The 25,035-nt window shown below is 40.0% G+C and overlaps 1 protein-coding gene across 1 annotated transcript in view; it reads right to left on the reverse strand.

Moving 5' to 3' along the window:
- Nucleotides 1-772: 772 nt before the first annotated feature.
- Nucleotides 773-25,035, reverse strand: part of LOC110958203 (neuropilin-2-like) — a 99,721-nt gene continuing 75,458 nt past the window's right edge. The window contains exons 14-18 of the mRNA XM_022204622.2: nucleotides 21,160-21,428; nucleotides 20,873-20,969; nucleotides 18,055-18,087; nucleotides 6,817-6,879; nucleotides 773-5,229 (exon numbers count right to left, since the gene is read on the reverse strand). Of these exons, the coding sequence (XP_022060314.1) occupies nucleotides 4,907-5,229; nucleotides 6,817-6,879; nucleotides 18,055-18,087; nucleotides 20,873-20,969; nucleotides 21,160-21,428 (785 nt within the window). The 3' untranslated portion in view covers nucleotides 773-4,906. The remainder of the gene's footprint in view (nucleotides 5,230-6,816; nucleotides 6,880-18,054; nucleotides 18,088-20,872; nucleotides 20,970-21,159; nucleotides 21,429-25,035) is intronic.

Here is a 25,035-nt window from a genome sequence, read left to right on the forward strand (position 1 = left end):
TGTTTTTATATTGTAAATTGTCAGGACTGTAAAAGGACCATGTTAGCTTCCAACTAATGTGATCAGTGTCAAGACAAAGCACTTTGCACTACAGCTGTATGGGAAAGTAAAATCCAGATAAAAACCGGCTTCTACCTGCTCTTTTTTAGGAAGCTTTTCTCTCATTACAATTACAAACCTTTTAAAGAGGATGCCTTGATATGCTGAGGACTTCTTGGACTGTACATACTCTCAGAATAATGATGGTTCCAAAGTGGATTTTCAGAAGGCTCTGTGGTTCTTCAAAGTGCCATCAAAAACTAATGCACCTCTTTATTTCATGCACTTTAAGTGGTACTTAGGGTTCCTCATTTTTATTGCAGTTCTCTCTGGTGAACTGTATAAAAACTCCAAATATTAAACGTGGTTGTAATGGCAAACCCGGAAATACTGCAGCATCTTTCCTTGACCTTTTTTGCTCAGAAATGACTTTACCAATTATCAAGTCTTATTGTCAAATATTGGTTAAAAAAAGACCATATCTTTGTGAGAGGTCTTTGGAGCACGATTCATAGTGTCTAAAGAAACCATTTTTGATGGTTCTTCGAGGTACCAATAGGGATTCTTTAAAGAGCAGTTTGAAAAATGTCTCTTTAAAGAACTTCTTGCTCAAAGGTTCATTGTGGACCTAGAAATGGTTCTTTTATGGCACCATGTGTGTTAGTGAGTAGTGGGACTGACATTCATTCATTCATTTCAAACATCCACACACAAAAATACACCGACAATCAAATGACTTGTTATTTAGCCTTTATTAAATAATAATAATAACATTAAAAAAGAAATTTTTCTGTACAAAGTCTACAAACAACAGTTTGAGTAATCTGGCCAGTGCCGTAGGTGTGTCTTAATGTAGTGTGCATTCATGTATGTGTGTGTGCGCGTGCATGTTTGTGTATATGTCTGTGTTTGTGTGTATCCATCAAGACAGAAGAGGTAATACTATCTGGACTCCCAGAAGGAACGAGTTAGCAAAGTGAAGCAGTAGAGAAAGCAAAAGAAAAAAAGAGACAGGGAGACAATTGGTTCTGTGTGTGCAAGTTCATGTTTATGGTGTTCATTTGCATGATTGTGTCTCATAATGTACTCACTGGTCTCTGCTCACTGTTTCATATGTGTCTGTGTGATAAAGACAGAGTCAGAGTAAGACATTAGTAGGGAGAGAGGGAGAGAGATAGAGAGACATAATAAGAGAGCTCCAAGGCACTTGGAAAACAGTCCAATGAAAACACAGTTAGATGGACAGAAATTCCATCTCTCTCCATTGTTCCCTTCCTCCATCTCTCCTTTTTCTGACCATCTTTTAACACCTCTTAATAATCCCTTTATTTTCTTTGTTTACTTCATTTCAACCAGCCTCCGGGCTATTTCCATGTATGCCCTTGAAGATGGAGGGATGAGAGAGAAAGACAAAAAGAAAGAATGGGGGCTCCAGGCAAAGATACAACAAGTGCGACATGTTTTACACTTTTTTCCCCCCCTCCCCTCCGCTTCCATTGCTCTTTCAATTTACACCCCAGAGGACAACAACAACACGACCCGGATATTTCACAGAGTCAGAAAACATAAACTGACTTTCTAGGGTTTACCTTCATCTGCGGTGGCAGAGCAGAATGAAAAAGGAAAATCTAGAGAAAACGGAGAGGTCAGTGTCTGGGCCTCCAATTTAAAACTTCTGTCTGGGTCACTGACTGTCCTTCACTGCCCTTTTCTTGTTTTGTTGTCTCTTTGCTTGTCATTCTCTCTGTGCTGTGATTGTGTCTCTCTCTCATCCTCCAACTCTGACAGACTACTTATATGTTTCATTTTGTTTGTCTAAGTGGCAGTCTGTATGCTGTTCTTCCATGTTGACTCATGGTCTCATTGGGTATGTTGACATGCACAGGATCGCCTCATGATTTAGTGGCATTTAAAATGTACCAGTAATGGTGAGGCTGCTAGAATAAGTTACTTGATATAGTGTTTAGAAAGGAAAATATTCTGGGCTTCATTAAAAGTACCCTACTGGAGTTTTCTTATAAATTTACCAATTCTCTTCTTTTGCGACTACATTCCCATCTTTGAAAGAAACCCATTTCCTGTCCAAAAGATAAGACTGTGTTGGAGTAGGACAGGCTCCCAGTTTGAAGGAGCCCCATGCTCACCACAAAAAGTTCAGAGGCAAAAGCCAGCAAAAGAGGATTTTTCTTCTACTCAAGTTTTGGCTTTCACTTTCTGTTTAGTTAGGATTTGGTACCCAAATTACTTGGTTAGGTTAAGAAAAACATGATGGTTTGAGATAAAATACAACATTTACACAACATATTTGAAGCTCCCCCATTCCTCTCCTTTCTGACTGAGCAGGGTGATAAGTCCTACTCCATCAAATATATGATTAGATGGAGAAAAAAGAAGTGTGACAGTAAAGCAAACAAAGTGAATTGCAAAGATATGTTGATTTGAAGCATATGTGTAATACGTCACAAATCTGGCAGAAAATATGTTTCCTTCAAAACATAATTGTGAATATACAGCAGTTGTACAGGAATGTAATTTTTGGGAAACTTGGCTAAAATAGTTACTGTATCTTCGAGGTCAGACAAATATTTGCAAGGCCATTGTTGAACAAACTTAAGTCCTACATTGTTTTCTTCCATGTTAACTTGAAGTATTCTTCTTACTTGCTGGAGTAATTTTTGGCAAATTACTGCCACTGGGTATTGATTGGTGGAACAGCGTGAAATCTGGGAGAAATTCAGGCACGAGATATGAACATAATGGGAACACGCCTGTAAAAACATGGTTCCAGGGTGCTATTAGTGGTCAAACAATTCCAAGGGTATCATTAAGTTTGCATCAAAATGTAGCAACTGAAAGCCAAATGTGTATGAATGTAATTCTCAGGAGAAAAATCTGCTTAATTTGGGCTAAAATAATTTGATTACTGTAGTAGATCCAATGTCCTTACCACATTTTTGATCCTATGAATCTAATATTCACCAGTTTGAGCTATTATGTTAAATATTGCAATAACTGGAGCCACAATGGGACTTCTTGTGCATGAAAACATAACCACCATCTATTTTTCCTTTGTCTCTTTCTTTCTCTCTATCTGCTGTATGTGTGCGTTTGTGTATGTATGTATGTATGTGTGTGTTGTATTGTGTAGGTGTGTGTCTCCTCCTGTTCATCAGTCTCTCCAGCAGCACTGGCCCTCCTCGATGGCTGTCCTCCGATACAGCGTATACTGTAGTTAGCTTAAGGCTCAATTGTGTGTCCAAAAAAGTCGACGGTACGATTTCCATTCTCCTCCTTTAGCCATTCTTTCTTCTTCCATTTTTGAGCGGCCTTTTTCGAGGGGGTGAAGTCAAGAGTGGTGGATAAAAAGCAGGATGATTCATCACTCTTAGTCCACCCAGCCTCTTTGAACACTTGTTCAGCCCCCACCGTGCACATACACAACTCTTTGGCAATCCATAGGTTGCAATAAAACAATCACTGACATTTTGTTCACACAGTGTCTGTCCATCATTTGGGCATCATACAGTCTGAAAAGCAAAAAAATATAGATATATACCAAAAACAAACTCTAGAATACTGAATCTAAAGCACGACTCCATAACAGCATGTTAGATTTTGATAAACCTCTGTTTACTGTCTTCCATCTTATTTTACTTTTCCTCTATTCTTTGCAAAGACTGATAATCTGTAATGGAAAATGCCAAAATAGAAAAGGACTGAAGTAACAGTTAAGACTGTAGAGTCCAACACAATGCTAAAAGAAAGTCTAAAAATGGCATAAGAGCTCTACAGGGCGGCTACGAACTGAAGCTGGCTTTTTCTTTACCTTTTTTTTTCCAAACAGACACGAGTCTAAAACAGAACAAAAACAGTCACCATTACTCTTCTATGCCACTGGTTTCACAAAGCGCAGACCGAGGGCAGACAAAGGAGCGAGCGAGCGCCATATGGCAGGCTAATGGACGGTTAAAACTCACAGAACTCATATCTAAAACTTTCAGAAACAAAAAAAAGAAAATGTCCTTTTTCATCCGCTTTTCCTTCTTCACCATTAGAAATCTAGATTCATTTGAGTTGTGTGGTTCAATATGTTTTAAAACTTTTTTTTTTTTTTTTTTTAGAAGGGGTAGGCATTCGCTTGATATGTGTTGATTTCAGTCAAAAGTACCCACATCAAACGGTCCACTGGTGCTGGAGTCTTCACAAACAGTCTGAAGCTGGAACTTTTTGATTTCTGTAAGCCATTTCTGTTGGCCACACTCAAATTCAAGCTGACGAAGACAGATCTTAGGTCCTCCATCTGTACCAGTCATGGGTACGTCTGAAGAATCCCAACATTTCAACCAAGCAACCCAGACTGTGCTGTCATTTGTCGTCCAAATGTCCAGATTGTCATGGGCGCTGTAGTCCATCTCCTTTCTGACTTCATTCCAGTGGCTGGTGGGTTATAATCTATGGTAGATCAGTCATTCATATTCATTTATTCATTCCTTCATTCATTCACAGGCTTTTAGAATCGAGCAGGCTCTCTCCTACAGGCGGAGGAGAAATGGGACTGAAGGTAGGGGAGACTGGGGTCAGATGTTCCCCCACTTTAGGCCTCATAGCATCAAGGGGACATCAAGATCACAAGTTCCCACTGGCACATAAAAAGGTGAGGAAACTCTGGGTTGAAAGTTACCCCATTTAGACATCAGAGCAAGGGAGTAGCAGGATATTAGGTACAGGACACTGGGACTGAAATTACAGATAGTGCTTCTTTATCTTGTTGTCTTTGTCCAAACCGAGAACGACATTACGTTTGCCGGGGATCAATGGATGAGTCTTTCCCCGTCATTCTCCGCAGTTCTCCTCCTCCTTGGTTTCCTCATGCCTCTGAGCAGCACCTCTGCTGGTTTATCTTCACTTTATGCTTGATCCCGTCATACAGCTCAAAGTTGTAGTTCTCCAGCGTCGTGGAGGAACGAGAGGAGAGTCCGCTGTAGGAGCATGTGCAGTAGAGCAGCAGTCCGGCACAAACTGCCCCCAGCAGGACGCCTAGCGAGCTCATCACGATGATGGTGAGGAGGATGGGGTCCAGTGTGTACAGCCAGGCGTTGTCCTTGTCCTTCTCTGACACCAGGGTGACGGAGGGGGGGTCCACGTCCGAGGAGGGGGTGGAGAAGGATGGCCACCCTGGAAAGACATAATCTGTAGAAAGAACAGGAAACACTGGTAAAATAGTTGTACACATGATAAATGATTCTAAAAGTAAAAAAATCTCCAGTCACTGATGGCTGAAAACTCAGTGTGTATCAAAGCTACGTATTTAAGTGATCTTCCATGACGATATCCATTCGGTTCAATTTTACACCGTTGCTTCCTTTATAATCTGTGGATTTGTGGATGTATTTTTTTCCTAATATTTAGCCAACTAATGGTTTCTTTTGACTCCTGTGTTATGTGACAGTCAGTTATTAGATTATTATTATTAGAACTTGCTTGAATGCAAAAATCCATCAAAATGAATATGAAACCTGTGTAACTTGCATAGTTGAAGTGAACATTGATAGAAAAAAACATTTTATTCAACAATAATGGAACAAGGATAACAAACAAAAATAGCTACAGACCTGCTACTTAGTGAACTTGATTTAAAGCTGAGAAGCGGATTGCAATTGTATATTTTAAAAATACTGGTACACTCCTTTTAAGCTGAGATTGTTATGTATGGAGTCCTCCAGGTGAAGTCCAGCAGCCTAGAAACATAACTATAATTTGTTAGGTATAATAGCAACAACTATGAATGTTCAGAGTTGTGCATGTCCACAGGGGAGTAAATCAAGGCTTAAGTGTGCTGTATTCTATCGTCAAAACTTTAAATTCTCACATGTAAGAAGAATAATGGGTTCTTTCTTTCAAAACTCACTTAGCCTCTCTAAGGAAATAAACTGTTTCAGAGACAAAAGTTCCACATCATGGCTGATATATTCAAGACCAGGTAATTCTGTTAACCACAGCCCAAATTGTGATTAATTCGGATAGCAACTTTGGAAACATAATGCAATTAATTACCGTAAAGGTACTGTCTGATGTGTGTGTGTCGGGCGTTGAAGTGTGTGCAGCTACTTAGTAAGGCAATCATGCTAATCCACCTAATGAATGTATACACATGAACAAGCCAAGCCACAATTAAGTGCCGCATTTAGAGTGTTTTATGGAGAAAACACTGAAACAGACACACACTCTAAACAGACAGTAAACAGACTTGTTTAGTGAAGTAAAGGCTGAGTACTCGTCTTGTATCTGTCAAGCCTGCTGGAGGAAACAAGGAATACTGGGCGAACACACACACACACACACACACACACACACACACACACACACACACACACACACACACACACACACACACACACACACACACACACACACACACACACACACACGTAAACCGTGATTGTTACAGACAGATGTTTTTCTAGGTGCCCAGAAGGAAGCTGTCTGTCTCACTTTGTCTGCCATGGAACATGAAAGAGGAGGAGGAGAAACACACCACATGCACACACAGACAAACACTTTTCTTTTCTCTACACACTCTCTCTCTTTCACACACACACACCAGAGATTGTCTGTCACTGTTGCCACGGGCTGATTTCTTGTGGAATCACAAGTAAAACGAAGAGCCATCGGCATGCCTCTGTTTAAAGAGCAATTTCACTCGTCTTTGGGTGAGACTTGTAAAACAGCCGGTATAGCCCCGGGCTGGGAGGAGGAGAGGAGAGGGGAGGAGCTCACCTCCATTGATGGGGTTCTTGTGGTTGAAAACAGGATCTTTTCCAAAATCCATTGGCCTGGGATCTGTTAGAGACAGAGAGAATAGCAGTATTAATCTCAGCCATCCAGTCACACTGCAGCTACCAGAGAGTCCACATCGCTGTGATAACATCGCTCCATCTCTTATGTTGTCAGCACACAAGCTACATTTGTAGATGGAAATCAAAGCGTTCAAAGAGTGAGTGATCTTGTTTAAACTTTCTGAAGAGATCAGGCAAGAAATCTTCTATAAACCATTTTCTTCTGTGCTCAGTCTATCAGGGGAAAATAACATCCAGTGTGAGTAAACTTTTCACCCAGACTACCTGCATAAAGCCAGCGAGTTCCATTATGTGATAAGCATCTTTTTTTATTTACTTAGAAATGAAAAGAGAGTCAAGAGTTCGAGAGAATGAGTGGAAAGATAGGGAGGAGAGAGAGACAAGGGGAGGCTAAACTGTGAAAAAAAGACACGCAAAACCGTTTCATAGAAAAATATCACTTTTATTACCTTCACATTCACCGCAATCTATTTTCTTTTTTATTCCAAGACCATGAAATTCAACAAGCTAAAATACCACTTTAAATTTCTGAGGCAGGCTGGAGTGCAAGGCTTTGAAGGGTTTGGAAGCTCGATTCTACTTCGGTTCAGTTTTATTCAAGGAAATTGACATTACAGTCACCAGAAAGAAAGAAAAAAATGGAGCAATATCTGAGCAGCTGATAATCACTTATTGCTGGAGCAAAGGAACCAAAAACACATTAAGAAGTGAAACCGTAATAGATATTCAGAAGATAAGAGGTAAAAACTAATTTAGTACATATGAAAAAAAAAAAAGATACAGAACCTCATTTCCTCAGTTAGATAAGGCCATTCGCCTATGAGACAAGTTTGGCATCTCCAGGTTTTACCTTTTATAAACCAGCTTGACAAACTTCATATAATCCTCAATCTGTAAATAATCATAAGAGATTAAAACTTTTACATCACACCTGCAATAATATTTGCCTATGAATTAAATATGAGGAAAGAATTGGCTTTAATCATGTCAACTGATGCAAAATTGAGAGAATAAAGTAAAGAAATTTTAATTTTCAGTCAAATATTACTAGCAAAGCCTGTGCTAATTAGAATGTATCCATTCTCAAGTGTTCAATTGTTGGGAGTTTCTTAATTTAGTTATTTGATTGTGTCGGTGTCCCCATTAGCTTCGTATGTTGTAGATCAATATTTAATGTACTCATAGTGCAAGACAGTGAAAATCCAGCGCAAGCTAAAAATACAATCATAAAGTCGAAGTCTTCACAGAGGCAGAGAAAGTGCACGAGAGAAAAGTAACAGTGATGTGGCTGACGTCGGGGATGAATGTTTAAGCAGTTTGCCGCTTCAAAGCTGGTTTGATTCAGTCTGAGTGAGCCGAAACTAGTCACACCTTGAATTAAAATTAATTCAAGTCCATCCCTTGCTGAAGCCATGTTTCAGAATGACCAATCTTTGATCAGTAAAGAAAACAAGAGAAAAACACAGCAACATCTTAAATTCATCTCATAAAAGTGACATCATCAAGGCTGATTTTGCGAGAAAAAAAAACTTCAACATGTCTTTGCACCTAAATGTGTGATTTTACATCCTCAAAACTGACACATGTATGAGAAATGTGTAGAAAAGAATAAAATATCAAAAAAAAATCTCAAAGCGGGCAGGCTTGAAAACTCCTGTGGCCTGCAGATTCTGACCATGATTTCAAACAGTGTTGGCAGCAGGTCTAGTAAATAAAATGTTATCTCATGTTATTAAATGTAAAAAAAAAACCAATGCAGTTATTCTGAAACAAATGATCCCAGTAGTCATATTGCAATTATAATAGTTTTTGGAGGTCTTAGTCTTAATATTAGATTAGATTATCCTTCTCTTCTCCGACTGTGTAAAATGCACCGTCTCCCAGCAGACCCTCCAGGCTCTAAATTCTCCTTTCTCACAGTCAACCGAAATCACTTTGACAAAACATTAAATCACTTATGGGGAGATAGCAAAAGAAGCAGGGGGGGAAGGAAGGTGCTCTGATACTCTTTGGATGACTGTTGAACACTTTCTAATGATCCTGGCTCAAAGCCCTCAGGCTAGGATCCCGAGAAGAATCATCACAAGGATCTGAAAGGAGATTAAAACTCCCCGTAGCCCCATTTTATCTCCCCTCTCCAATTAGTAAAGAGAAAAATAAAAAGGGGTCTTTTTCATTCAGGCAGAGGCAGGGATGGCTCTTTGGCACCGTCCGCTGTTCCAGTGGGGGCCCGAGGACCTGTTAGAGTGCTTGTACTGATAATATTTCTCCAGGAAACAGAGGAGGAGGAGGAAAGAGAGAAAACTAGAAAATGGCTTGAGGGCTAGAACTGCTTACCGCAGGGCTTTATGAACGCAATCAGCTCCATTAACTAATTAGAAATATTAAAGGGCTTCAAAGTAGTCTGTGATGGAGAAGCGAGCGGGGAAGTGAGGGAAGGCTGATTTAAAAGCGTCGCGTGAAAAGATGCCAGAACGTTTTCCAAATCTTGCAAAAAGTTTGATAGAGAGTGAAAGGGAAAGAGGATGAAAGAGAAAAGTGCATGGGTAGCACAACATAAATACAGCCATATATCATTCCTCTATTTGAATTTGGACCCACATTGATTGGGTTATGGCACACGGCTGCTAGAATGAGTCATATAATGTGTAAATCATACACAAGTCGATTGGAAGGGAGAGGGGCTAGGGAGGCAGAAATGGATATGCAAGCACAAAATAACTAAAATACTTGTTGACTAAAGCACAAAACAGCATTTTATGAGACACAGTGAGATGAAATAAGTCAATATGGGGAGTATTTACAGTGGAAAAAATGCACAAAACAGTGATTTAAAGAGTGCATTTGAGAGCTTGGTGGAGATTCTTTGCTGAGACAGGTGTGTGTGTGCTGGTTGGATGGAGAGTGCTAGTGTATGTATGTGTGCAGTGCATTATATGTGTGCAGTGCATATGATGCAAGTCTTCATCACTCTGTCTATTCTGCCAAAAGACTTCCTTCATATACTTTTGTGTTTGAAACAACCTGCCCTCCTTCTCCAATTCTCTCTCTCCTTCAATCCAAACCCCAACCTGCCTCCCTGTTAGCCTCCCTCTTAAAGCAAAAAGAAAAATCTATCTTTAGAAAGTATAGATGGCAGTTTTTTTTTTTTTGCTTCTTTCATCTCCCTCCATCTCTGGGCGCATTCTTTGGAGAAAAAGGGGGCTCACTTAATGGGCCCTTCTCCTCTGAGAGATTTTGCTCCCCTTCATTTCTGCCTCTCATTTTCTCTCCTGTGTTTTTTTTCTTTTTTTTTTTGTACTGGGAGGATTTGGGATGAAGGGAACGAGTAGAATAGGAACAAGCGGGTTTTGACAAAAAAGGCTGGGGGATTTGGGCATGAACAAAAATGATGTAGGAGGTAGCACACAACACGGGGAGCTGCTGAGAGGTCCAGGAAATATGCACCGCCGTGGTACCACCCAATTTCACAAGTGTGGATCTGAATTGATATATACACTACCGCTGAAGAGTTTGGGGTCACACAGACTATTTCATGTTTTCCATGAAAACTCACACTCTTATTCATGTGCTGACATATTTGCACAAGGGTTTTCTAATCATCAGTTAGCCCTTCAACACCATTAGCTAACACTATGTAGCATTAGAACACAGGAGTGATGGTTGCTGGAAATGTTCCTCTGTAACCCTATGTAGATATTCCATTAAAAATCAGTCGTTTCCAGCTGGAACAGTCATTTACCACATTAACAATGTCTAGACTGTATCTCTGATTAATGTAAAAAAAGGATTTTCTTTAAAAAAAAGGACATTTCTAAGTGACCCCAAACTTTTGAACAGTAGTGTATGTGTGTATATATATATATATATGTATATATATATATATATATATATATATATATATATATATATATATATATGTGTGTGTGTGTGTACAATCATTTCTCCCAAAACACATTGATGTGCTTCAGTTATGTATCCCAATCTGAATTCAACTGGATATTTCAAACAAGGAACAAACATTTTCAGTTTCAAAATTGCCTCAATCTCAAGGACTGAAGTTAAGTAAAAGTTAAGAGAAGTTATTAAGATCATCTCAGTGGACAGAATCAACATAATTGTTGCCTTATAACAATACTGAGTATAAAAACAATCATTGTCTAACTATCATACATCAGATGTAGGCCTACTCACCACAAGTGCACTACTCAACATTTCTGAAGAGATTCACAGTAAATGTAAGAAATAATCAACCTCCTGTCAATGAAAATTAAGAAAAAAATGCTAATGTTACTCTCAACAAAGAAAAAATGCGTAACAATTTATCAGAAATGCATCATGTTACACAATGTTGAGGAAAAGTTCAAGCACACTTACACTCTATCAACACAGTAACGGATGCCAATACATATAGATCAGAATAGGTGATTTTAAAGAAAAAGTCATTTGACAGTAATGCTGTGTGAAATCAGTGAGCAGTTAAGTGATTTTCTAAAAGGCTTCATGAGTAAAATGCTCTTTGTCACAGCATGTTTGGTCTCATTTGTTGAATGAAAGCAAAACTGGCAACTTTACAGCCAAATTTATCTTTTTTTCTGTATGCCAGGTGTTAAAAATTCAGAATCTGTAATGTAGCAGATAATATGAGATCATTTCAACAAAATAAAGACTTTAAGATTGTTGTACTTGCACAGATTTAAAGGAAAGCATACCTCCACCTTTAGACACTTAATACATGATTGTGTTTTTTTTTGTTTTGTTTCATTCACCCAGTCTAATGTATGCAGGACACACAGATATGCTTTTACATCAACAGATACAGGCATTGGATTAATCATGAGATCCAGGCAACAAACTGTAGAGTGAAACATCCATTCGTACTCTTATTTGACACTGAGGCACTACCTCATTCTGGAGGCGAAGAGGTAATAGTTTTAAAGCACATTTTTTCCCCCAAAAAAGGCATATCCAAAATGAAATGGAAAATGCACTCAAGGTAATATATAAGCCTTTGTGTTTTGATGCAAGGCGATGTAGGCTGTCTCACAGCTGTTCACCAACCAAAGCTACAACTCGTCGTAGACGTGTAGCCGTCGTATCTGTCACAGCTGGCCGCGCAGCACTAATTCTTCCCATACTTTCCCTTTTTTTCCCCCCAGCTGATTTGTCTCTGTCACTCTCAGTCTCTCAAAGGCATGTGGACAAATAAACTGTAGCTATATTCAGTCCCAAAGAAATAGCCATCACGCTGCACACAAACACAGCTCAACCTGTGTGTAAATCCCCTCTCTGCCAGACAGGTATCAGGAGGCAGGCAGCGTCCAAGCCGCAGATCAGAGCAGCGCTGATGGACATATCCTGCTCTGACATTTATAGAAGAAGGAGGATATGCTGTTGCAACACTGACATTGTACACTGCATGTGCACAGAGTATGTCTTTATGTCCACAGTCAGTCTACCTGTGATTTACTCAGTCCACAATCCAACTCCTTTTCAGGTTGAGGTGCAGATACAGAAGCCAGTATAAGTTGCTCTGTAATGTTGTTATGAGACCCTCTTTAGACATCAGAACTGGAGATCCTTAATCTGCAGAATTCTCTTCATTGAAGGACTGTGGTGAAGTTTCATATCAGACCATCATTCCGCCAATTTCAGCTAACAGGTTTACTGATCAGGCAATTAGATCAGTCATGAGCAGCAGGAACTGGAGTACCTCTTCCATGTAGATTCTCGAAGAGTGGTGATTATGCTGAATGCTCTTATTCATTTCAGGGAGTTTTCACACCCCTTGATCACTTCATTTGAACAAAGCATTCTAATAAAATTATATCATTCACTTCAGTCCGGTCATTTTCAACACTGGGAGTCATAGCTCTCATCTTTCTCCAGTGTTATGGTCAGCATGGGTTCAAGGCTTTGCCCGGTACCTGGGTACAGGTGGTTTTGGTCAGGGCTGTGCATCAGATTACAGCTGGGGTTTTGGTTCTGGTAACAGTTTTGCTGATATGGCTGTTGATTGTTGTGGTACATCACTGAATGGTGGTGGCTACCGCTGGTCTTCTTGGTCGCCCAGTGGTACCGATGGCAGCACAGTATCACCACCACGGTCACAGTGACCAGCAGCAGGAGGGCACCGCCTCCCGCCAGCACATAGTACCAGTAGGCAGGGACCGGCTGCACCACCACTGAGTCTACGGTGGGCTCCATCCCAGATATGGCACCCCCTGGAGGGCAGGAGGACACATTACTGGTTGGCTCAGTGGACGAGCGAGGCGGGCATGCAGACTGCATGAGAGTCAAAAGCTGCTGATTGGCTGGTTGACAATTCACTCAACCCTTGCAAAACTGTGACTATATGCCAGGTCTGTCAAGCTTTGAATTTCTGACTGCTGTACAACTCATGCTAAGCAATTTCAGAGTGAAGAACATTTGGTCATTTTTTCATTTAGCCCTTCCAAAATGAAATAAGTAATAGTCTATTATCTACATTGGTAACTACCTATAAGGCAAAAGTACACTTGATAAATTAACTACATTAGTTTGGCTACTATATTCACACCAGCACGCCCCCGTAGAAATTAGGTTCATATACAACTAAACTGCATTCTCAAATATGTTTTTAGGGAAATGCATTTCGTGCCAGATTACATGAGATTGTGATGTCTCAGAAATGGAGTTCTAATCAAACTAATCATCCCTCTGGTAACTCAGAAAATGGAGGACAAGTAAGTAAAAGTTGAGGAATGAAATGGTTGCACGTGGGACCCAAAACTCAAACTGGGTTTTCGTCATAGTCTTACCTTTTGTAAGAAGCGTAAGAAAACATGTTCGAAATGAAAATATATTTCTTTTAAATCATAAATAAGAATGCAGCTTTGTTGTGTAGAAACGTAAATTTGGGGTGAAAGGGTTGATTCAAACTGTATATTTCATTATGTGATGATGCCTAATGTTATATTTTTCACAACATAATTAACATTGTTAAACAATAATGCTATAAGACTATCAAACTGCCGTACAAGAGCACAGATTTTTCTTCCTTTCGTTTATTTCATGGACTGTTAAGCAGCAAAGATGCTGACTTTTTACCTGGGAAAAGTGCATTGGACTGCCATCATAAGACATACACTACCAATCAAAAGTTTGAACACACTTTCTTATTCAAATGAATGAGAAACTGTGTTGGAACTTGTAACTGATAGAGTACAGCTAATAAAACATAAGACAAGGACCTACTGATATAAAAAATACAAATAAACTTAAATGGGAAATACACCACTGTAAACTGCAGATATTATGTGTGACAACAGAAAGCTTGACAGGCCTAGTAACAATAACTAACCTGGGCTTTTAGCAAATTGTCAATTACTGGCCAGCGTGTTAAAATTTATTGTGCCTCGCTGGTATTTAACTACATAAAATATGCAAGGTCAGGAAAAAATAGAGTTCAAACTCATTTTGTCAATATTACACAACTACTTGCATATTTTAAATCCCTTAATGTCATCACTCCTCAAAAAGAATTTGCTTTCTAATTTCGCTTTCAGTATATTTTAATTGATGCAAACGTCACAAGCATTAGCTGCACATTGACACGCAAAGGCCCATGCCATGCGTTCAAATTCAATCAGAGAATGCAAAGCCTTGATTATGCAGCAGCTGGCTGACCTAAACAAAGGGTGGGGAGTGTTAAGTGGTTGTTTTTGGTAGGATGCGGCTTTTTTATCGGGACGGGATCAAACTGAATTCGAGCGGAAAGAGAAAGAGATGGAGAGGGGAAAGCGAGAAATTACAGGGGTAGAGAACGGATAAGAAAGAAGGTATTATTGGAGGAAAGAATGGAGTGAAATAGAGAGGGGTGGCAGAAAGTGAGAGGAGAGAGAGGGCAGGAGGGTGGGGAAGTGAAGGGAGAGAGCTAATCCTGCCATGATATCTTTAATCCTGCATTAAAGGGTTTGTCTGAAACTTCAATACTCTGTCAACTCACTGTGAAAGAAACCCGCTGAGGGAGAAGTTGTGGAAGAGAGAGAGGCAGGACAAGAAAGGGAGAGCATAAAATAAAGGAAGAAAGAACACAAGAAAGAAAGACAGGATGGAAGAAAGAGAGAGTAGAGCCCGAATGAGCAAGATGGTGATGAGACAGAAGAGAGGAAAAATGAAAAGAGAGAAGCAGAGGTGCAGAGCAGGGTACAGAACCTAAAGGAAACCAGGGAGCTTAATTTAGTCTTTTTTAAAGTTCAGACGTACTCTTTAAGGGTTTAAAATTGGCTTTGATTGTAAAGCTGTGCTCTAAGCAGCCTGCACAGAGAGCCTTCCCACTGGTGGATTAGGAGACAGATAATTTCCAGGGCTGAAAAAATTGACCATTACTTTGCTTTTTGGGAGAGGAAAGGGAGGAAAAGAGGGGGGGATTTCTCAAGAGCACCATTCCTAAAGCTAAAAATTTTAGCTTTCAAGGAAGTTTGGTTTCGAGAGTTTCTGAATCACTTAATTACACTCAAACCAGGACTTTCACTTCACATGTGAACAACCTTGGCTTAAAGTATAGTTATACTGAATAAAAAAACTGAAGTCAAATCCATTCTAAAGTCAAACCAGCCTATTTTTTCTGTGTGCATAAATGTATGAGTAATATGATTGATCAGTGCACATCCACTGTCTTTTCAGAGGCCAAATACTGTGTTGCCATGGATATAAAAAATACAGCCTAAAATATTGTAAAACTATAGGTAAAGGGAAGATATTTGAAAATGTATCTTCATTCTTCTCATGTTTGTTCTGAAGGTGAAATGAAGATACATTTAATGTTTTGTTGAGATTATATTTTACTCCACTAGGCAGATTTATAATAAAAATTTTAGGATGATCGAAATGAATTTAAAACTGTAAAGAGAGACACCTGTGAAAAATGCTCCCCATAATCGGTTACTAGGAACATCTAACTAAATTTAATTTAAATGTTCGTCAAACTAACGTTCAGCCTATGCCTCACCCTCACTTGCAGGCACGATTAACTGACAAATGACAAACTCCTAAATCTGTCAAAAACACTTGACGCTTCGATTCTTCACATCAACATACCAAGAACAACAAATAAAAACTATGTTTCTAATATTTGCAGTGAGTCCTGAATGAGGTTCAGCTACATTCCCTGACCCAAAGAGAAGCATGTTAGACCACATTTTAACAGGCATCCCTTAGGAGAAATGTAATCCTTCTTCCTGGGGTTCAGCCTCATGAAAACACGCTGTACGTTCAAATCGAAACTGCTGTCTCACTGGGAGTCATCTGATAGCTGTTCAGGTTTCAAAAGTTGAAGAAACCAGCGAGGATTAGGCCGAATGCTTGGGGTATGAGTCAGGTGACTTGAGTTTTCAGAGTTTCTCTCTTGGTTTTTACTATTTTTGGAATGGTATTTATGTCTTTTTTGAACTGCATGTGGGGAACAAAACTTAGTGCTGCTCAAGTATCTGACAGCATTTGAAGAATGTTTTTTATCTGTTCACACACTAGGAACACACACACACACACAAACACACGCACGCACACAGGAATGACTAAGTGTGCCACATCATTCCCTAATTTGCTGCCACGCCTGCTCATTTTAAACACTAACAGTAACATGTGCGTAAACTAACTAAAGAAGGTTCAGTAGTCATAACCATACAGCAATTATTCTCGTGCTTTCATACCCAACTTTAAAACATGAACTTTTGCATGCACAGTAATAAAATGCAATTAAAGAAAATGTTGTGTTTTCCATTTTTAACCTGAACCATCCATGAACTCATTGAAATCACCAAATTCAAAAAAAGTATCTTCTATCCTCCTCAGAGTGGTCAGATATGTACTGTAATGAGGCACAACTTGAAATTCAATATCTACGCTCAACTTTGGCTCTTTGAAAATACCAGTATTTGTGTTTTGTGTGTCTCTAAACAATAGCACACACACACCAGCGGTTTCAGTCCTAACCCTGACTTTGAAAACAAGAGATCCAGTAGCATAATCTGCCTAAGCCTTTTTATCTTCCTTCAGACTGGTCTATTTGAGGATGAAGGAGGAAGAAAGAGAAAGAGAAAAGGGAAGCTGGATGGTGATCATCAGTACTGCATTTCATGCAGGTTGGATCAGGGGCTAGCTGAGCAAAGTCATATAACTAGGGGAGAAGAAATGAAGAAAAAAAATGAAGAAAATAATGAAGCGGAAGAGACAGCAGGGGAAGGAGCAGAGAGGACAAGTAGCAGAGAAGCAGAGAGGAGGGAGGACCAAAGGAAGAAGGGGTTGCAGAGAAACAGGGCACTTACTGAGCGACAACAAATCAAGATAAAGGAATAAATAATGAGCAGGGCTGCTACTCTGTACAGTTGGAAAAGTGTGAGGGATGGACTGATGGCAAAGACAGATCTGCTCGGTGCTTTTAATCTCACTCATGACCAGAGAGTCAGATCAGATCAACTCAACCCTGACCTTATGGTCTTTACTTTCATTCCTTCGTCACCTGATGCTGTAAGTCATTTACCATACCAGCATTTGAAAGTGAACACTGCTTCTGCAATTTACTGTGCAACACATTTAACAACGGTACACCAGTGACAGATTACACACTGTTTGGTGCACCATGACACCATTAAAGACTCCCAACACGCCCTGATGTCACTCTGTTGCAACGGCAAATCTTCCAACTGAAGTCTACCAGTGTTGATGTTGTAGTAAGTAATCACGGGTGTATTCATTTATGTAGTGAAATATGTAATGTCGACACCAAATTTCATAACCAAGTATCAGCCCAGCATGCAGGGAGACATGCTGGAACAATGCAGTGCATCTCTTCCATCAAGTATGTAGATAAAATCCACGGATAAAAAAAAATGTACATCATTACAAAATCTTAAGAACTGCTTCAGTTTGGTTATTCTCATAAAAAAAAATACTACACATGTACAAAATCACATTTTGATTTGCTTGAAAATGAAGTAATAGCTTGAATTTTAGCTCTTGTCTGTTTAAGAGCACAGTAGGGGACTGTATGGTCACGTCTTATGCACTAACAGGGTTACTCAGGGCCGGTGCAGCGCTGCAAGCTGAGCTTAGCAACAAGCAGGAAGCACAGACATGTTGGCACAAGAAGTACAAATGCACAGGAAGTGGAACTTACTGGTTATGCCAGGCGTTAAGGCAGGGAAAGGCACTGGAAAAGAAAGAAGAGAACAAATATTATTGGAAATGTTAACAAGATGATGACTAAGAGTGAATGCGAGGGGATATAACTGCATGACATTCACTGATTTTCAGTCGACTGCTAACAAACCAAATTTTCAGACATGATTTTTTCAGTAAATATTCCATTCTCAAGAGTTCCAGTACAATACAGAAGACAGTATAAAACTATGGTATTTGCATGGTGTAATGTGGCAAATTTTGAAGCTTAAATTGATCTAATGATGATATTTTTGATGTTTGTCAACAGAAATGCCTTTAATACAGTTGTAAGACTGCACCACACTTCATTCTTTGCTGGGTTGGCGGTTGTTACTCCTTTTTGAAAAAAAATCGATAAAGATTTGTCGCGTTCTGAGATTGTTTAAGAGTCCAAAGGCCCATAAATCGTCTTGGATGACAGTTATTTTTATAAAATGGAGAGAAAATAAAGAAGGCAAGATAAAAGTGAGGAAGAAGTTATGTGTGTCCTCTTTGAAGGTCTCTGTTGTTGTGTCTCACTTTCTTTTTGCTTTGTCATGCTGCCTGTCTCCTTCCTTTCACTGCTCTTTGTGTTGTTGTTTTTCTATCCTATTTTTCATTTCTTTTTCTCTTTTGACACATAAAGTGTTTGTGGCAGAAAGGTAGAAAAGAAAGAAGCAAAAGAAAGCAGGAGATGGATAAAAGATAGGATGAAAAGGGTGAGAGACAGTGTGAGGAGAAGGGAAATGGAGGAGTGGGAAGGAAGGGTGGAGGTAAGTTAAAGGGTCATGGGAACATAAATGAAATTTACTGCTGTTTATTATTTGCCTGAGGATGTGACATTTATTGCGGAAGTGAGAACAAGAAACAAAAAAGTAACAGATGGGGTGAAGGTGTTTGATGAAATAATACGAAAACTGTGGAAGGAGGACGGTGGAAACAAACTGGTGGGAAAAGTGAAAGAAGAGTATGTTATCCCAAACGAAAACTTCCAAGAGTCTTGCTTGACTTTTGAAATTCGGAGAAAAAAAGCAAACAGAAGTAGCAAATGATTTGAAGCTCCTAAGCAGCTTGAAGCTTGAAAAGTTCTGGATCCCAGAATTCCTACGTTACAATTTCACAGCATATTTTATTAGACCATCACTGCCTGGAAAAATCCTGTCGGTTTAAACCTCTATGCATTTCTAACACTGGATTCATGGTATAAAAAAAAAAAGGTGTCCAATTCCAAACTAGGTTACATACATGTAGATCTGCATTTTTCTGAGCAAAACATCTGTTGCAAGTTAACAGAAGAAAGCTATAAATAGTATTCTCATTTCTTAACTAGTGTCTGTATGGCACAGTATCACAGCAAAGCATGTAATACACCCACCGGTCTACTACAGGATACCAGTGAGTGTCATGTTTCGGCTTGATAAAGCATAAAACTAGCAACAAAACCGCTTGGCGTTGCATCAAGCAAAGCGGTCAAAGTTCAAATAAGGTGAACTTTTACTGCTGGATGTTGTGACAATGCCTGTAATAGAAATGAGGCTTTTCTTTAAACCAAGCATGGAAGGGAAAAATGGACAAAAAACTGATGCACTGGTCCGATTTACTTGAATTTTACTACACTAGTTTGCATTTATAACAGGACCTTGGGAGCCCAGCCTGATCTTGTAAACAGATTTCCGTCCAAGCTCACGTCAGGACTGTTGTACCCTCTTTATACAGTCGGTCGTTTTAACAGTCAGATAAGTTGTTGTAGATCAGCAATATTTGCAAACAGAGCTTAGATTTCTCGCCTAATTGTCCTTAGTGGGTTAGGGTTAAAGTTTCTGAATTGAGAAAGTGATGTAATGAGACATATATATATATATATATATATATATATATATTTTTTTTTTAACTTAAACTCAAGTGCACTGCTTATCATGTTGTCAAAAGGCCCTTAACCCTATCTATAACCACTATTTTTAACTATTAGCTTTTCTTGACATGATGTACTGGCTTTCCAGCTAGCGCGATTAAGTTTGTTTTTTAAAGTTAAAAGCTAAATTGCATTCTCCAGAATGATCTAGAGGGACTGTGGCATGAGATTAAATCTTTAACCCTGCGATTAACGCATGATGTAACCAACCTACTGCTTGAGCCACAGTCACCGAGATGCTAATCTAGTCGGCGTCGCTAATTTATGGTTCTCTCTGGAGCATTCACATACACGTGTACACTGACATGGTATCCTCCAGTCAGTGGACTATTACTTGCTTTGGTGTGATATTGGGTTGGTGTGAGAAAAGAGATGAACAGACAAAGTCTCTCAAGCATTTTAAATTACGACGACGTGCTGCTCTCTCCAGTGATCATGCTCAAGCACACGGTATTTTCACCTGACGGCTGAGACTGAATGGAAGTTGATGGTGAGTGAGAATGAGACGGAGAAAGAATGAGAAGAATGAAGAAACAGTAGGATGGGGTTGTATAGGAAAAGACTGAGGGAGATAGAGAGAGGGAGATATAATGAAAGATAGATTAGAATTCATGCCCAAAGGCCGTTTGTGGCCTACTTTCGTTTTTTATATATATTTTTCTTTTTTGATGTAAGTGCGTGTGTGTGTGTGTGTGTGTGTGTGTGTAAACGAGAAATATAATGATTTTTTTCCCCCTTCACTCGCTCTTATCCGGTCTCTGGTGAAAACACAGAATAAATGGTGTGGTGTGAAGAAGTGAGGGAACCATATAGGCAGACAGAAACACTCGCCGGCATATTAATAAAGGTGTAAACAGGTGAGGAGACGGGTTATGGGACTCACGTGCACACTGCTCCAGCTCAATGCTGTTGCTCATGTGGATGTTGTCTATTCTGATGTGGCCTCGAGTTGGGTGATCGAAAAAGCCTTCAAACACCACCTAGAAGGAGAAACATAAATACAATACATTTCAGCTCAGGCAGGGGAAACTCTGAGTAGTAGTTAGTGAGCAGTAGACATAACACCATCAAATCATTATGTCATTCAAAACATATACTTTACACTATATCACACCACATACTTCTGTGCAGCACAGAGCAGTAAATTTATGTTTTCCTGCAGCTGCCTACCTGATACTCTTTGGGGCTTTGGGGCAAGATGGTGCGGCCCTCTCTCCAATGAGGCCCTTGGTCTCCTTTTAGAACCCACAACAGGGTCTCCTCCTGGTCGCTGTCCCTCAGCAGGACCCTCAGGCTCCCCTGCGCCTCCCCCTGGAGCTGGTAGTAGAACAGGAGGCAGAGTGGGCCTCGTTCTGGGCCCACCTCGGGGCTCAGAAGCCTGGCTCTCTTGCGCTGGGTGTGGGCGCCTGCATCCAGGTGGAGGTAGTTTCCTGAAAAATCTGCGAGGATGGAAGAGACAGAAAATTGGGTGTTGTAGTATTGTATTATTATTGTAATGTCAGCAACATATTTCAGTAATGAATAAATGTGAAATGAGTAGCCTTTCAGCTGACACATCGCCGTCTTTTCTAGCCTGGGGAGGTAAATGTGACACCACATATATGGCTCTGTGTGTGCTATTTGCATTTTACTCATTAAATGGATTCCACTGTAATGTATTTCATGATTTGTGGCAACACTATGTAGTAATGCAGCAGGATGCGGTTGTTTAGAATTTAAGGCATTGCCATCATCATTCTGTGGTATGAGGCTTAGCCGCAAATAAGACTGCCATTTCATCATGGCTGCTAATGGCTATGGATACAAACGAACACAAACACACACACACGCACACACGGCTCAGTTAAACAGCCCTAATCAGTCTGAATGCTGACACCTCGTTCTGTTGCTCTCCTTGTTTTCGCTTCTTAGTCAGCACAGCCATCATACCGATACAGTCACAACGCTCATGCAATTTATCTCTGTGTGCATGTGCTCCCAATACACAAACTCTCCCTGTCATTTTTCAATCTAATGCACTTCTTTTCCCTCGTCTCAATACAAAAAACGGATAGAGAGATGGGCAAAAAGAAAAAAAAGAGGGTGAGGGGAAGAAAGGGGTGAGTGAGCAAAAGAATGAGCAAACAAAGTGAGAGTGAGAAACAGAGGCAGTGCTATAGTTGTTTCCCCCAACCCAAACAGAACCATAATCATTAGCTTGCTGCTGTGTTTGGCTGTTTGTCTAGTTTGTCTATTATGGCCGGAGAGTAAAAGCTTCGCTGGAGCTGCAAATAGTCTTTTTATCGACAGACAGACACTGTGCGTGACACCTCATGAGGAGAGAGCGAGGGAAGGAGAAGAAACAGAAGACAAAGAGTCAAATGGGTGAAGAATCACAAAACAACTGCAAAACAAAGTTTATCTATCTATCTATCTATCTATCTATCTATCTATCTATCTATCTATCTATCTATCTATCTATCTATCATCTATCCATCCATCCATCTCCCTCCTCAGCTGAGACAGGAAGAAAAACATTCAACAGATTTTGCAGCTCATCATGCTTAATGAATAATGGATTTGGGTTGAGGTAGCTCAAGTCTTCACTTGGAGGCAATGAAAAAAGAGGACCTAAATTACCGTTGCTCATTAAGTACAGTTAGAGAAAAGTTGCAGTGTTTTTCTGTCGTTCCGCGTTTGATCTTGGCGAACGTACAAAGGGAGGGAATTAATTAACAACTCTCCATGGGAGGGATAGGCAGGGATGTAGAATTGGCTCTGAGGGAGGGAGGGGAACTTGTGTATGTCTGTGTGTGTGTGTGTGTGTGTGTGTGTGCATGAGTGAGAGTGTGTGTGTTGGTGTCTGTTTACATGAGTGCCAGTTCAATTTTAGGTATCTCTGTTTATGTTTATAGCTGTGTGGGTGTGTTTGTGTGTTCATCTGTCAGTCATTGTGTGTGTTAGTGTTTTCCAGACGTGGCATACGTAACATTGCCACTTCATCAGTTTGTTAAAGTGACGGCAGTCCGTCATTCATCACTTTTACAATAATGTTCCTCATGGCTTCACTCAGATATACCCAGAACGGTGAGGAAAAGAGCCATGTGATGTTTGTCAAATGTGGCATTAGACAATACATGAAGTGATGTATAATACATAGCAGTGCACTAATGAACAAAATAGTAAATCTAAATTAACTAAGACCTTATCAAACTGACTAATGGTTTCCAAAATAATGAGAATTCTTTCCATGTGTGATAATAAAAGAACTGATATTTTACCGACAGTAAAATAAAGATATCTCAATAGCTGTGATGGAGTTCAGGACTCAACCGGAGGACAGCTGCAATGTAACAAATGAATCAACCGTAGCTGATCTAGTGTGACTGTGCGACAGCTCACTTGTCTGAGGTAAAGAAAAGTTCACAGTGCGCCTTTCTGTTCAATCCTGACCACTCTCGTCTCCATGTTAGGGATAATCTATTATTATAATTAATGAAGTTACTCAGAATCCATTGGAGATGTTTTTATGGATCTTTGCTGCTGTAGGAATTTAATAACCTCAGAGGAGAAAAAAGTCCTGCAAACAGCTGGAAGCAACAAACTGAACTCTACCTCCTGTTAATGTTTAGTCAACATCTGAGTTACACTCATTATTGGTGAGGCTCATTAATATGACCTGTTACTCCGTCTACATTGTAGTAAAGTTTTACTTCACGGACATTTCCATTTGCAGCCTCATAGATGTGAAACTATCAGGCAAAGTAAAGGAGAGATTTATTTTGCAAGCTCACTGTGGCGTTTTAGGACCAATACTGGTGCTGAAATGTGGAAAAGGTTGTCCCCAAACTGCTTTACAAAACCCAAAGTGCATTGCTTGGGCATGCCTTTCTGGAAATTCAGAAATCGTACCAGGTCCAACCCAGTGAGACTGTCGTTGTGACTTTCATTGAAATCTGAGCAGTGAAGCTGACATTCAGACACCATTGGAATAATGAAAACGATTCTGTGTGTGAAAGGAGCTTATGAGTTCATTTTAATGCATGTGTGTATATAGGTGCGGATTCTTTGTGTGTCTGTGCATCCTTGATAAGTTTGAGAGTAAAGTTATCGTATTCCTGTGTGTGTGTATTTGGTTTCACACAGGGTTGAGTGTTTTGTGGAATAGAATCACAGAGTCAGCTTTCCCATCGCAGCTACACTTCTAGGATCACACTGAGAACATTCAGCACAGTATTATCAAGAGCTGAAGAGTAAAATTATGCTGTCAATGATCTCTTTTTACCTTCTTTCATGCCTTCCTTATCAATAACTATTCCACTTCCAACAACGTCTACTGTGAACGGCTTCTTTTGATGAAAATCTTTACAGAGCGAAGAATTTCAGCCTTGCCATATCTCAGATCAAAAGAATAACTCATGAGCTGTGTGCGGGTCGGAATTTCTCCTTTAAAACCCTAAAAGGGCTTTTAATGACAAGGGCTATGGATTTGATTTGCATATCGAGACAGCTTCCAGACAGGGTGCCGCGCTAATGTTGCTGTAGAACAAGACTTAATGTCATGTTGCTGTCAAACAGGGAGACAGGGACGTTGCTAAGTCAATTACACACACTGACACACACCAACATACATACACGTACACTCACACATTCATACACACACACGGCAGCCTGGTGAGATGCAGCGCTTTGCCTTATGTCACGGCTCTGTCTGTTTATGAAGGAGTTGCTCAGTCAACCATGACCCGGATGGTTTCAAATGATACGTAGAAAACCTTGCTGGATGGCAAGGTCATGTGTGTGTGGGGAAAAAACTCACACACCTTGAGTGTTTAATACACGGACAGTCCCACCTTGAGTTGTAGTGTGTAAGTGTGTGTATGTGTGGAGCCTCGGGGAGAGCTTGAGAGCTAAGGCAGCACTTCTGTCAAAGACATCATCTGACTTATCTGACCGCTCTGGGCTGTGTGTGTAAGTACAGCAAGTGTGTGTGTGTGTGTATGTGTGTGCAAGGAAGGGAGGGACAGGGAGAGGTGCATGTGGTGGATTGATAAAACAGTCATGGTT

Source organism: Acanthochromis polyacanthus, chromosome 14 (genome assembly GCF_021347895.1).
Source record: "Acanthochromis polyacanthus isolate Apoly-LR-REF ecotype Palm Island chromosome 14, KAUST_Apoly_ChrSc, whole genome shotgun sequence".
Lineage (NCBI taxonomy): Eukaryota > Metazoa > Chordata > Actinopteri > Pomacentridae > Acanthochromis > Acanthochromis polyacanthus.